The 13,894-nt window shown below is 50.4% G+C and overlaps 1 protein-coding gene across 2 annotated transcripts in view; it reads left to right on the forward strand.

Moving 5' to 3' along the window:
* ALKBH6 (alkB homolog 6, nucleotide demethylase) overlaps positions 1-13,894 on the forward strand; it is a 78,978-nt gene that overhangs the window by 36,103 nt on the left and 28,981 nt on the right. For both annotated transcript variants that reach the window (XM_078661108.1, XM_078661109.1), the window contains one exon: positions 3,617-3,677. In XM_078661108.1, the coding sequence (XP_078517234.1) occupies positions 3,617-3,677 (61 nt within the window). The remainder of the gene's footprint in view (positions 1-3,616; positions 3,678-13,894) is intronic.

A 13,894-nucleotide genomic window follows, 5' to 3' on the forward strand; every position in this document is an offset into this window, starting at 1 on the left:
AAGCTTTCCTGTTCAGGGAGACAGTGTCCAGCATTGATGTAGTAACTGTGCCAGGAGTATCCTTTCCTAATTGTTCGAAAAATGCTTACGAAAACACGTTATTTCCTACAGTTAATCTCGTTCCAGCACTGTCCTGCTAAACATGTTTTAGTTTTAAATCACCTAGCTTTTTATGGCAGCAATCGTGGCAGGCAGTTGCGGAAACGGGAACAACACCGCCTACTCCTCGCAGTTATAACAGTATATCACTCCGTGTAGCAGCATCAGAAAGAAACAGGGTGAAGGGGAGTTATTAGAGATGCTATCCAGCAAACAGGACACAAGAAGCAAGCCTATTGGACCCATCCTCCATGCCCTCTGGAAACACTTACTCAGCTCCATCAGCCTCAAACATTTTTCAATTACTTTATCTATATCACTCTTGTGCCACGCGTCCTCAAATGTGTGCTCTGGAATAGGTTGCTTACTTTTCTGTTGCCCTCTGATAGTCAGATTAGGCCCTCCTCAGAATTCAATGCAGGCAACAGCAACCACCGATCAAAAATTTGCAGGACGCACCAGCAATTTTCAGTCATGTGTTTCAATTAAGGGTCTGGTTGTTCCACTGCTACCGCTAGGTCAGCTCAACCACTGTACTGATTTCACCTGTGCCTTTCCTCAGATCATGACCAGAGTGTTGACAATTGAAGTCAGTGGAAGTAGCCAAGATATTCTCTTTGCTTATAAGAAGCTGCTGGGGATGTGCTTAATCTCATAACAAAAACTGAACCGATCCTTTTATTCTGGGGAGAGAAAATCAGAACATTTATCCATTTCATCTCCAATGTAACATTTGTCTCTGATCAGCATAGCACAGACTAAATTTTTTTGTCCAATATCATTTGCTTTTTTCTTTAGATATCCAAGTCTTTCATTCCTTCTCCATTACTAAGGATGCAGGTGGGCATGACCTTTATGCTTACCAGTGGCAGCGGAAATGATAGAAGAGGGGTTTGTGCATAGGCGTTCTTTATATGATGTCAAGAACCCAAGAAATGAAGGTTTGAATGAGATAATTTCCACGTGTGAGCATAATTTTGGCGAATCAAATCTTTCTTCGCTGCTATGGAAGAATAGGAAAGCCTATTTAACAAAAATACCTGAAATCGCCATATCGTTTGCCTTGATCTCTTTGTTGTGTTTATCTTCTACCAGCACCTCAATGGACATCTCATGCTTTATATCTTTACGAGGTCTGACACTGAGGGTAACCAAAAGAAGTCGGAGGATTAGTACTCTATCCCAGTTAACCTAGAAAAAGAATCTTACAAGGGGGCAGATGCGTCTCTTACAGTAATAATTAAACCTCTGTAAGAGTTTTCCTGATTGCCTTCTAGAGATCAGGAGGCGGCAGAAGGTATGAATTAGGTGACTCCTCCTTGCCACATTTTTCAAACCTGGCTCAACAAAACTAAGGGCTTTATTATGAGTCTGGCGGTCCACAGTCTCCAGGCTTGCGGGGGTGCACTAGTGTCGATCTTCCGACCACCCCATTACCACCAGGCCGGTCATGATGCCCTGGGACCACCGCCCGGTGGTCCTGAAGCCGCAATATGCTTGGCAGGCCGCTGCGGCTCAGCCAAGCATATTACGGGCTTCCTCACTGCCACACTTTTCATGGCGGTGCGACCACCATGAAAAGTGTGGTGGTGAGGAAACAAAGGGGGACCTACTGCACCCCCTGGTGCTTCACGGCTTGTGGGTGCACACAGGGGGGCACAACATATGTCCCCCTGTGTGCCTGCCCCCCAGTATCTGCCCTGTATAGACTGCAGCAGTCCATGCCGTTCAGGTACTGCCTTTGATTTTCCATTGTGGTACCTATTTCATAGACACCGCCCTGGGAACGCCATAGAACCACACACCAGACAGGAGAAAACTCCTAATCTGGCAGGAGGTTTGTACATGGGTTTGGCGGTGCGGGAGCGGGGCAGTCCCGCTCCACCAAACTAATTATAAGGCACTTAGCCTGTACCGTTTCGATCCTCAACTTTCACCCAATGCCAATTCATTCGGTTTCACCCTATATATTGAACTCACTTATCCTCAAGGAACATTGCCTGAAAAAAGCAAAGACAACCCGCTGACAATTCTAGCCGCTAAAGAAAGTCAAACGGTTTCTCCCTGAAAGTGACTTCAGAACTGCCATGCTAACATTCATAGTTTTGCATCTCCCTGAAAACAACACTGTGCTCCATGGGCTCACAGTTATTAGTAGAGTGGGCACAAAATTGACCTTCCAGGAAAGGACCCTAGAAAAATCTGCTATATCACAACTTTAGAAACCTATCAATGATAATATTCGCCTGCACAACTGCCAGTTAGACGTCAGGCAACGCTGTATCACCAAGATTGCAAATCTTCCACTGGTATCGAAGCACCAACTGAATGACATTTCCATACATCTCATTTGATTTTTGACATGATTGACCAGGAGAAACCCATGTCAGTTTAAAAAGAGAAGATGGGCCTCATCTTTTCAGTCAGAAAGTTAACAATTTGTCCAAGTTGAGTTCTGCAGGTCATCAAACCCCTTCCAGGATGTACATCGGCATGCTGTCAATATCTGCTGTTGTGTCAAAGACGTGTTCTCCTCCACAAGACTGAAAATGTATTTTTCACAGCTTATTCCAAAGACTAAATATGTTCCTGAACAAACACAAGTATTCGTGTTTCCTATGCTTTTTGGGGCTTATGTATTGCTGTACTATATTGCTTGGTTCTGTATTTATCATGTTTGCAAAATACCTCATTCTATTCGCTGGTAAAGTGTACTACAAAAAGAATCAGGACAAGAAGGTGGCAAATCCATCCCAACTAGAGGGATACCCAGTGATAAGTAGTTGTGGAAGCATTGTGTCCAGTAGAAGCTATGTAAGTAACATTACACCATAGACAATTACCAGATCCACAAACTTGGCTCTACAAACAGTCTTACTGGAAAGTCACAGGATCTATTAGTGAAGAGATCTATTACTACCCAGAAAAAGACATAAAGTACTGCTATGCTGATAAGCGCTGGGTGGCTTGAACTGCTCATCCGAATCACCATGCTGGGTGAACCCACACCATATTTCCCATTCAGAGGGTCACAACATTTGTTCCTCTTCCAGAACACCTCAGTGGGGAAGATTCTCACCCCACAAACCACATCACCCACATTTGCTCAGGCTTAGGAAGGTGCGATTAGCTAACTGAGACCCTATGTCAGGTAATTCAGATTTGCAGGATTCTACCTTCTACAACCGAAAACACAAGAGGCAAAGGAATTACCAAGCACGGGGCTACACCAAAAACTTATAACACTACATAAAAGTGGCATCATGAAATAATTAAATAATAAAAGAATCTCATTTTACCATTTGCGGATGTCTCCTTCATACCTCTTCCAGCTTCCTTTGCGCTCACCCATTTGTTGTGTTTCCCTGTTCACTTTTCCATAAAGGCTCCATAATGTAAAGGTTCCGAAGAACTCGTCTTCTGTTTTGTCTTTTCGTTTTTATCTTTGTATCAGGAAATGAAGTTGTGCAAAGAATATTACCAAAATGAATAGCTCTCCCGTTCTTTACTTCCTCAGGTGTACAGTGCCCCTAAACCCAAATGGGTTCACCTGTCTGGAAGGAAGCTTCAGAACTGGGGTGAGTGCGAGTCAGAACTACAGTACATTTCTGTTGCGAGTCAATAAAATTAGATTTGAATGAAAGTGAGCTGCTGTGGTTAGAAGACTCCCCCCCCCCCCCCCGTCCCTCCCGCACGACCATCTAGTCTCAGGAGAGTTTCCCTCTGTTAGGATCTCCCATCAGTCCAGTGATTTTGATTCTCTACTTGGGATTCATTTCTGACAAATGACTCTCTTATCCCCAAGTCAACAAAGTGATAACTAACTGCTTCTTCTAATTCACAGTGCTGATAAAGATTTTTTTGTTTCTCCAAATGGCCTGCCAGTTCGGACTGGATGTTCCTATGAGGAGCAGGGACAAGGCTGATTTGCAAATGGCTGAGTCCAACTTGGGGTGGCATAGTGAGCAAAAGAACAATTGATTCAACCCAGATCTTTTTACTGGGAGTGGGTGGTTGAAACATTTCAGCACTCCGTCCATCGTCTTGTTGTCTTTGCTACGCTGCGCTCCCCAAATGGTCGGCCTGCACAAGATGGTGGATTACAGGTCATCCTGAAAGAAGCTGCCTGCCTAGGTACCGGGCTCCACTTCCACTCCTCCATTTTTATTAATCTAAACAACCATAATTGATAACCTATGCCAAAAGTTCTGTTTTTTTAAAAGTCTTGGTTTATGCGATAGAGCTGCATCTGGAAAATATTCTACTTTTCTTCAACATGGCTTTTTTTCTTTATATTTTTTCTCGCTTCATTCACTGCAAAATTGCTGGCTCAGCCTAAGATCCTTAGGGGGCGTCTTGGATGTCCCTTCTTCTTCATCCTGTTCCAATTTAGGAACTCCCTTTTGATCTTGTCCCATTCTCAGGATAATTTTTACTTTCCACAAACTGTAATGAACATGTTTATTCACTTCCACACTTTAATTTACTTTCTTACATGCAGGTCAGTCTTAGCATCACCACACCCCTATTAATACTCTTGGGGCTTTACAAGTCTTTCATTAATTCATCGAAGATCATATTCGGAAATCAGTTTATGTTCAGATTTTAGAGTGTCTTCATAAAACTCTTTATCAAACAAGAGTGCACAAATATGTCCTTACAGACTGGACTTTTCATGTGGCTTGCATATTTCTTTATGACAGTGCTACAAGACATATAACTATCTCCCAAGAAAATGTCTTGAGGATCAGTTCTGACTAGCACAGATTTTTTTTCATGTGAACCATTACACTCTAATACGCTAAGGTGCTTACTCAAAGCACATTGCAAATTCAGGCGGTAAAAGCCAGCTGCTGAATTATTTATTGCACTTGTTTTTTTCTGTAGAAATGGGACTTAAGAGGGTGTAAAACCATTACAGCGCATTTATACCTGTACAAATACCTACACACATTTACTGATGACAATGACATACAATTTCTCTGTCGGGCATTGCAGATGCAGAGAAACAGTATTACAGAAGTAGTTTGACACATGACTTAAATTCTGCACAAATAGTGATATATGGGCAGATCAAGTTGCTACACATTAGTCTTTTTTCAGAATTTAAAGTCACCATGCCTTGGTATCCCAAATCAAATCATGTAGACATGGAAATACATTATAAGATTGGTAAGAAGAAATATGTCTTTACTTGTTAGGGCACTATCCTACATATTTGGATTTAAAAGAAAAAGTGATTGTTATTGTACCCTTTCTGAGTAAGAAGAAGTAGTTTCTGCACATTTGTGGCATTTTTTCAGGTACCTGCGTGATCCCATAGGAGAATAAACATGTCCACATTATCATTAACATTGTCTTAGTACTTGTTGAAATCCCTCTACTTTCTTGATAGTTTGTCGAAGCCTACCAGACAGCACAGCTGTCTGAATTGCTAAAGACATCTTGGGAACTTTCAGAAAGTTGACCTAGGAATGCATGCTACCTGTTAATTACCATTGGCTTTGTGGTTTTTAACTCATTTTCTGGCTTTCTATTTGCTAAGTATATCTGATTTAGGCTGTCCAGGTTCAGCTTGTCCCTCCTGTTGCCTAAACCATGTGTACTGTATTCTTCCACAAACTCTCTTTCTGTAAACAGGCCTTTAAATCTTTTTCTTATCTGTGTATTCAAAGACAGAGGTCAAATGTCAAGTTGTGTCTTCCAGGGATCTTGGTGTTTATTTTTCTTTGTCCGACTTCAACGTGAGAGGGTTTATGTGACAATCATGCTGGTTCTGGAGAAGTGCCTGAGGAAGGCTTTTTTTTTGTAAATATATTTTTATTGCAGGAATCAATTACAGTTACAACTTAGTCACCTGTATTGTGTTTCGTTACGGTTACTCCGATAGTACAACTACATCTATACACGGCCATTCAGCCCACAACCCGGAGGTCGGGCGGCATGTACTTCGAGTCAACGTGAGACAGTTCAGCGCTCTGTGAATGTTAAACAGGTGAAGATGAATAAATCTCTTCTGCTTTTCTAAACAACCTAGGCGAACTCCCTTCCCCCCCCAAACTACTAACCCCCCCAAAGGATCATGTTCTAGTCTGCAGTGTCACAAATCTTTAGTGCTTAACGGAAGCCAAAGTAGCTCCCTCTTCCTCTATCCACCACCCCCCTCCCACCCGCCATCGGTGAACTAGTATACTTTCAAAGAGCTTATGGTAGGAGACAATGTCTTTTCAAGTGCAAGTATTTTGCCTGTATGATGCTACTGGGGCATGGGCAGATCCCCATCAACACTCTCAGAGTCAGTGTGTGTGTCGTGGTCGCGCAGGGCCTGCACCAGCGTCTCCCAAGCGTGCGCCGCCTCTAATGCTCGCTCGTCTTGGCGCCGCCTCGCCAGCTGATATCACAGGTTACTCTCGCTCCCCGCCCATTTAAGAAGTTCATTGCGCCATTTAGTGCCCGTAGGACCAACCCGCGCCTTCCAATGTCTGGTTATTTCCCGTTTGGCCAGGAGCAACCCCAGGTCAATAAACTTACTAGAGATTTTGTTTTTGGGGGTGTGTGGGAACCAGTGCAGGATCCCCACCGCAGCATCGAATTGCAGGGATCTTCCTGTTACTCCGCTGAGCGTATCTCCTATGACCGTCCAGTAGGAGGTCAGCGCGGAGCAGGACCATAACATGTGAATGAGGTCCGCCCGAGCGTCCTGCATCTAGGGCAGGCTGCCGTGTCCGAGGCGAAATATTTCTGTATTTTCTCCGGGGTCAAATAGGCTCTATGTAAGACATAGAAGTGGACCAGCTGGAACCGAGCGCCACGCGTGCCCTTCCAGGCCCGGCGTATCAGCTGGGCCCACGTGGCCTCTGGGATGTCCCTCCCAATGTCAGTTTCCCATCTGGTCCGGAGCACTTCCAGGGGGGCTAGTTTCTCGTTGGTCATCCTGGAATACAAGCAAGTTACCGCTTTAACCGTCCCCGCTGACATCATGACGTACTGACACGCCGATGATAACTGCGGTTCCTCAGAACCAGTCTTCCAGTGTGCTTGGAGCGCCCTAGTGACCGCCGCGTGAAGTAGAAAATCACCCCGAGGGATGTCGAATCGGTCCAGAAGTGCCTGAAAAGGCAACATCATCCCGTCCTCATACAGGTCGCCCACGAGCTGTATGCCCGCATCCTCCCAGACCCGCAACCGCGACCAGTCGCCGCCATGCGGTAGGGCGGTGAGCATCCCCAGCGGGATCTCCGGGGCGTAGGGTCTCGACACTCCCAGCCTGCGATGTACTCGGTTCCAGCACGATCCAATGGTGCGTTCCTCTTGGGTGAGGTCCCTCAAAATTAGTCTTTGTTGCAGCGCAACATAGGACAAAACATGTCCGGGCATGCCATATCCCCGCGTTTCTTCCGGACCGCAAAACTCCCGTGCTATCTCCTGAGTGTAAGTTTGCAACTGGGCAGCCAAGTAGTACGTTTCAAAGTTGGGCACGGCCAATCCCCCCTCCACTTTCGGTCTCATCAGGGTCTTGAGCGCCACTCTAAGGCGGCCCGAGCCCCAGAGGAATGCCACGATCAAGGAGTCCAGGTATCGTAAGCTGGACGGTGGGATCGAGACCGGGAGTGTCCTGAAATAATATAAAAGCCGAGGGAGCGCCACCATCTTCAGCAGTGCGATCCGTCCCATTACCGACAGCGGTAGGGTGGCCCAAAAGGACATGCTACCCTTCAATGCTCGGATGCATCTGGAGATATTGCCCTCCAGGATGTCAGCCGGGCGATGATAAACATACACCCCGAGATATTTAAAACAGCTAGGTTCCCATCGGATCGCTCTGGGAGTGTCCGGCCGGGGTTCATCTCTACGGATCGGAAACAGGCAAGTCTTCGCCCAATTGACTCTGAGACCCGATACCTCGCCAAAAACCGTGAGCACTGCGTCAGCCCCGGTTAAGGCCGCACCAGCGTCCTCAAGGAAGAGCAGTAGGTCGTCCGCATACAGGGAGATGTAGTGGTGCCCTGTTAAGGTCTGCAATCCCCTGTAATGGGTTCCCATGCGGATCGATATCGCCACGGGCTCTACCGCAAGGGCGAATAACAGCGGGGACAGCGAGCATCCTTGTCTCGTGCCCCGTTCCACTGAGTAACGTTGGGAGATCAGCGGGCCCGAGCGAACCCTAGCCACCGCCGACGCATACAACACCGCAGTCCACCGCAGAAAACCCTCTCCCAGGCCAAAGCGCTCAAGTACTCCATGGAGGGACGCCCATTCCAAGCTGTCAAAGGCCTTCTCCAGGTCAATCGAAAGGACCATGGGACTAGGAGCCTCAGCATGGTCGCCTTCTAGCAGGCGAAACAATCGGCGAATATTCATCGTGGTGTTACGCTTTGGAATGAAACCCGCCTGGTCATCATGCACCAAGGAGCCCATGTGATGTAGTAGACGGGAGGCTAATATGCTGCTTAAGATCTTATAATCGACCGTAAGCATCGACAACGGTCTGTAGGACGCAGGATCATTCCCCTCCCTACCGGGTTTGAGCAAGGGTACCACTAGGGCCTCACGCATCGAGCCGGGTAGGCACCCCCGGGTCTTCGCTTCCCTGTAAACCGCCAAAAGTCTTGGAGCTAGGAGGTCAGCGTAGGTGCAATAGAACTCCACCGGCAGTCCGTCAAGGCCAGGTGTCCTGTCCTGTTACGCGCCATCTTTTCTGCCACGGATCTCCCCAAGTTCCACATCTCTCCCCAAGTCCTTCGCCTGTGAGGGCTCCAGGGTGGGGATCCTCAGGTCTCGTAGAAAGCCGTCAATAGGGGTGGTGTCAAGTGGCAGCCTACTGTTGTACAGTACCTCGTAATAACGCCGAAAGCAGTCAAGGATCTTGGGTTGGGTGTAAACCTCCCTGTCCCCAGCAGTGCGCATGGCCACCATGGGTGAGGTGTGCCTCGTTGGGTTGGCAAGCCAAGCCAGAAGCGCTCCCGATTTGTCGCCCTCGGCAAGCGACCTAGTCATGTAAGCCTTATAATCATAGCTTCGCAGCCGCTCGACTTCAACCGCTACAGCCTCTCTCGCCGCCAGGGTCTGTTGTTGAAGCTCCGGGCGGCCGGGGCGGAGGAGTTCCAGATCGCGTAGCTTTCGATCAGCTTTGGTCAGGTCCTCCAGGAGGACCCGGCGCACTCCAACCCTCTGTGAGATACAATAGCCCCTAACCACCACTTTAAAGGCGTCCCATTCCGTGGCTCTCTCCTCAGTCGTGCCCTCGTTCGCTTCAAAGTACCTAATGATCTTGTCCTCTAGGCCATCTCGGAACACCAGATCCTCCAGTAGCTCGGGGCGCAGTTTCCAAGTCGGCACACAAGGGGTGCCCGGAAGCCACCGAAAATCCGCCAACAGCGGGTTGTGGTCGGAGATGGTCCTTGCCAGATATTCAGATCTCACGGCTGAGGAAGCCAGTTCCGTTGATCCCAGCAAACTATCCAACCGGACATGCAACTCGTGCATGCCGGAGAAATGGGAGTAGTCGCGGGTGCAGGGGTGCTGGGCCCGCTAGATATCCGTCAGTCCCCATTTAGTCTGCCAGTCCGTTCTGCCCCTGGCCACCCGGTGGGTCGGCGAGTCCAGGAGGGGAGGGTGAGACCTATCGAGGTTAACGTCCTCCACCAAGTTAAAATCCCCTCCCAGCAAGAGGGGTCCGACAAGTAAGAGGCCAGGGACCCCGACAGAGCGGTCAGGAAGGCGAGTTGGTCCGTATTAGGCGCGTAAATACAGCAAATGTTCAGCTCTCGTCCCCCCAACCTGCCGGCCAGTGCCACATACCTCCCCTCCGGATCCACAACATATCTATTCACCTGCAATGGGACCCCAGCCCTCACCCAGATCAGCGCGCCCCTAGCATAAGCTGAGTATGTGGTGTTAAATACCTGCCCTCGCCATCTACGCTGTAGTCCCTCAGACTTGGTGAGGTGCGTCTCCTGAAGTAGCGCAATCTGTACGCCTCTGCGTACCAGGTAAGCGTGCACTTTGTGTCGCCTGGACATGGAATTCAGTCCCCGCACGTTCCAAGTAACACATTTCAGGGTTGATGGATCAGCCATTGTCCCAAATTATTTCCTCTGGTCTCCCCAAACTCTGTACAATCCAAGTCAAGCACCTAGTCAATCCCACACCGATGGCGAGTACCCCCCTCAACAACAAAAAAACAACCCCATAACATGAACCCCCTCCCTTCCCCCCCAGAACAGGTTCCAGATAGTACCACCCAGTTCCCATCCAAACTGTGTCCCCAAACATTCCCCCCCGAACTAGCCTGACGGTAGTCACAGCAGGTGTGCCTTAAGGGCAGTGTGGGGGGCGAGCGCCGATAGGGGGTCTCCGCACTTCAATGCTACCGAAGTGTGATCGAGCCCTAAGTCACTAGGGCCAGTAAAGGGTGCGACCACAACCCACCATAAAATCTGTAACTTAACAGTACCTCTTAAACCCCCCCCCCTTCTATTCTCTCTTCCCACCCGCCTCCTTCCCTCCAACCAGAGCCGGCTCACCCGAAGTCATCATTGTCCATCAAGGAGGCCTTCCGCCGTCTCCGGGGTGATCACCGGGAGTGTCACACTGTCTGATTCAGATCCCTCTGTGTCCGAGCGGCCACCACTCTCACCAGGCTCCGAATGTTCAGGTGCGTGTTCGCCTTGGGAACCAGAGATATTGGAGACCATCTCCAGCGCCCCTCGCCGCTCCGCCTCGGCCTCCAGCGTCGAGGGTCGAGCAGTCCTGCCCTGGCGATGTCGGACCCGCCTAGATTTCCGCAGCAGGTTGCTCTCTGAAGTGGGTTGGGAGGAGGCCCCAAAGCCATCCTTGCCAGCTCTGTACAGCTCAAGCCAGCTGCATGCGTCATCCGGGGTGTCGAAGAACTTGGTCGTGCCGTCCAGGATGACACGGAGCCGTGCTGGAAATAACAAGGAATGCTGGATGCCCTCACTCCTCAACTCCCTTTTCACCGCCAGAAAGGAGGTCCGCCTCCGTTGCGTCTCGTACGTATAATCCGGAAAAATGTTCACCCGACTGTTTGCCACCTGGTACGGACCTTTCTGTCTGGCGGCATTGAGAAGAAAGTCCCTGTCTCGAAAATGGAGTAGCCGCGCCACCACCGGCCGCGGGGGTCGGCCCTGCTGTGGCGGTCTCGCTGGCACCCTGTGTGCACGTTCCAGAGTGTAGAAGGAGGGAAGCCCTTCTGGCGCCACCACCGTCCTCAGCCAATCTTCCAGGTACGCCACCATGTCCTCACCCTCAATCTTTTCCGGAAGGCCTACCACCCAAATGTTATTTCTTCGATTGCGCCCTTCCGCGTCCTCCGCCTGTCTCTCCAGGACGTCTATGCGGGACAGAGCATCTTTTACTGTAGCCTCCAACGATTTCTGAGCAGGCTCCAGGAGCCCCATCGAGCTTTCCACTTCCTTAACCCTGTCCGAGAGCTTACCATGGTCCGCTCTGAGCAGGCCCAAACTCGTCGCGACCTGAGCAATGTCCTGTTGGAGGGCCGATCGCGTTTCAGTGATCGCTATCAGGATCTTGTCAAGTTGCTGTTGAAGGTGCGGGTTCCCTGGTCCCTCTGGGTGCAAGCGGTCGTCGTTATCAGGCGTCTCCACATCAGAGGCAGTCTGGACGCCCCCCTTAGCGCCTCTCGTTTTTCCCATGTCGGAGAGGGTCCTCAGCGGGGGCCTCCGCGAGACCTCGGTCGGGGAAAGGGCAAAGCAGGGCGCCCCTCGCCGCTGCGGTATGGTGTTGGGAAGTGGCGATACCACTCGGTCCCCCCACCTCTCAACGCTTAGTCGACATCCAGGGAGGCCAGAGCAGCGGCCGGAAGTGTAGCGGGCCAAGCGGAGCGGCAATGGCCGGCGAGGCAAGAACTCCCAGGTCCACGTGTACTAGCAGCCTCCGCCAGCGCCACGCGATGCGGATAGGCCAGGCATCCTTCCCACGCCTAGCGCACAGGCCGGTCGAAAATCAATGACCCCCGTCACGGGGGGGGGGGGGCCTGGTCCACCTCCAGTCTCAGGCGGTCCTCCAAGGACGATGGGTCCCCGCTGCGCCGTCTCCCCCACCTCCAGCTGGGGGCCCCCGCCGGTCAGTCAGCGGCTGGCCCAAGCGTCGCTTCGCCGGTCACTCCTCTCTCCCGCGGGCGGGGGGGGGGGGCCCAGGTTTTCCACCGTGGAGCGGCTGTAAGGTCTCTCACCTCTGAAGCCGGGGACCCGGGCTGCGGATGGCCGTGGCGGTCTGCGTCGCGCGGTGTAGGCCCCCGTTCACTTTTACCGCACAGCTCCGCCGTGGAGTGCAGCGGCGGTCACGCGGGGCCGCATCCGATGTAGCCGCAGGCGTCCTCGGGTCCCGGTAGTCAACTTTCGGGAGCGGCCTCCCCTGGGATGAGCGGATAGCAACCGCCGCGTTAGGGGCGCCGGTCTCCGTGGGGTCCTCCGCCGTCCTAGATCACAAAGAGGAGGCGGGCGCCATTTTGCTCTCCGCTCCGCCCAGTCCGCGGGTGTCTGGTTCTAGCAAGCGGGGCTTTACCATCGGCTCCCGGCGGCTCTCACCCGCGCAGAACCCACAGCGGTCACCGGTGTGGGGGTCGGGGCACCCGCAACGCCCAGTAAGCAGGATAATAGGCGGCTCGATCTCGGAGCCGAGCGACTAGACGACCTCCGCCATCGGCGCTCAAACCACGCCCCTCAGTAAAACTGTATATGAGTGCAAATGTAATGGTCATTTCAATTAAAGATGTTGTCTGTAATGGCAGTACAATACCATACCATCCATGCTCCAGGTTACCCCACCCCACTCTGCACCACTCAACTCAACTCCACGCCACTGCACTCTACTCTTCACCACAACACTGGACTCTACGCCAATGAACTCTACTCTGTGCTACTCCACCGTAACCAGTGCACTCTATGCCAATCCCTTCTATGCAACTCTACTCTACACAACTCTACTCTACACAACTGCACTCTACTCTGAAACAATCTACTCTATGCCACTGCACTCAGTGCTCTCCACATCACTCTACGCCACTGCACTCTATGACAATGCACCCTTCACCATTTTACTCAAAACCAATGCGCTCTGTGCCAATCTACTCTCTACCACTGCACTCTACACCACTATACTCAATGCCACTGCACTCTGTGCCATTGTACTCTGTCACTGCACTCTATGCCAGTCTACTCTACACAATAGCACTCTACGCCAATGCACTCCACACCCCTCTTCTATACATTACTGCACTCTATAACAGTATATTCTTCATCACTACACTGTGCCACTCTAGTTTATGCCACTCTACGCCACTGAACTGTACACTGTAGGCCACTCTAATCTACTCTTCTACACTGCACTGTTCGGCTCTATACTCTATACCACTTCACTACACCACTTCACTCTACTCTGAAACAATCTACTGTATGCACCTGCAGTCTATGCCACTCTATTCTACTCTGCCCCACTCTACGCCACTGCACTCTATGCCACTGCATTCTGCACCAATTCACTCTACACCACTTTACTCATAAACAATACACTCTGCACTACTGCACTCTATTCCAATCTACTCTACACCACTGCACTGTAACGCCACTATACTCTATACCATGCTGACTCACAAACATTTTCCCAGGGACCAAAAAGTTTGGTTGGTGGTGTGACGAAGGGCCACACTGATGCTAGTAGGGGGTGGTTGTAGAGGGGTAGGTTTGATGTTGGTGACGCATGTACATCCACTGTCTGAATTGAATTGCAACAATGCTGCGAATGTTTTTTAATG

The sequence above is a fragment of the Lissotriton helveticus genome, chromosome 9 (genome assembly GCF_964261635.1).
Source record: "Lissotriton helveticus chromosome 9, aLisHel1.1, whole genome shotgun sequence".
In the NCBI taxonomy this organism is placed as follows: Eukaryota; Metazoa; Chordata; class Amphibia; order Caudata; family Salamandridae; genus Lissotriton; species Lissotriton helveticus.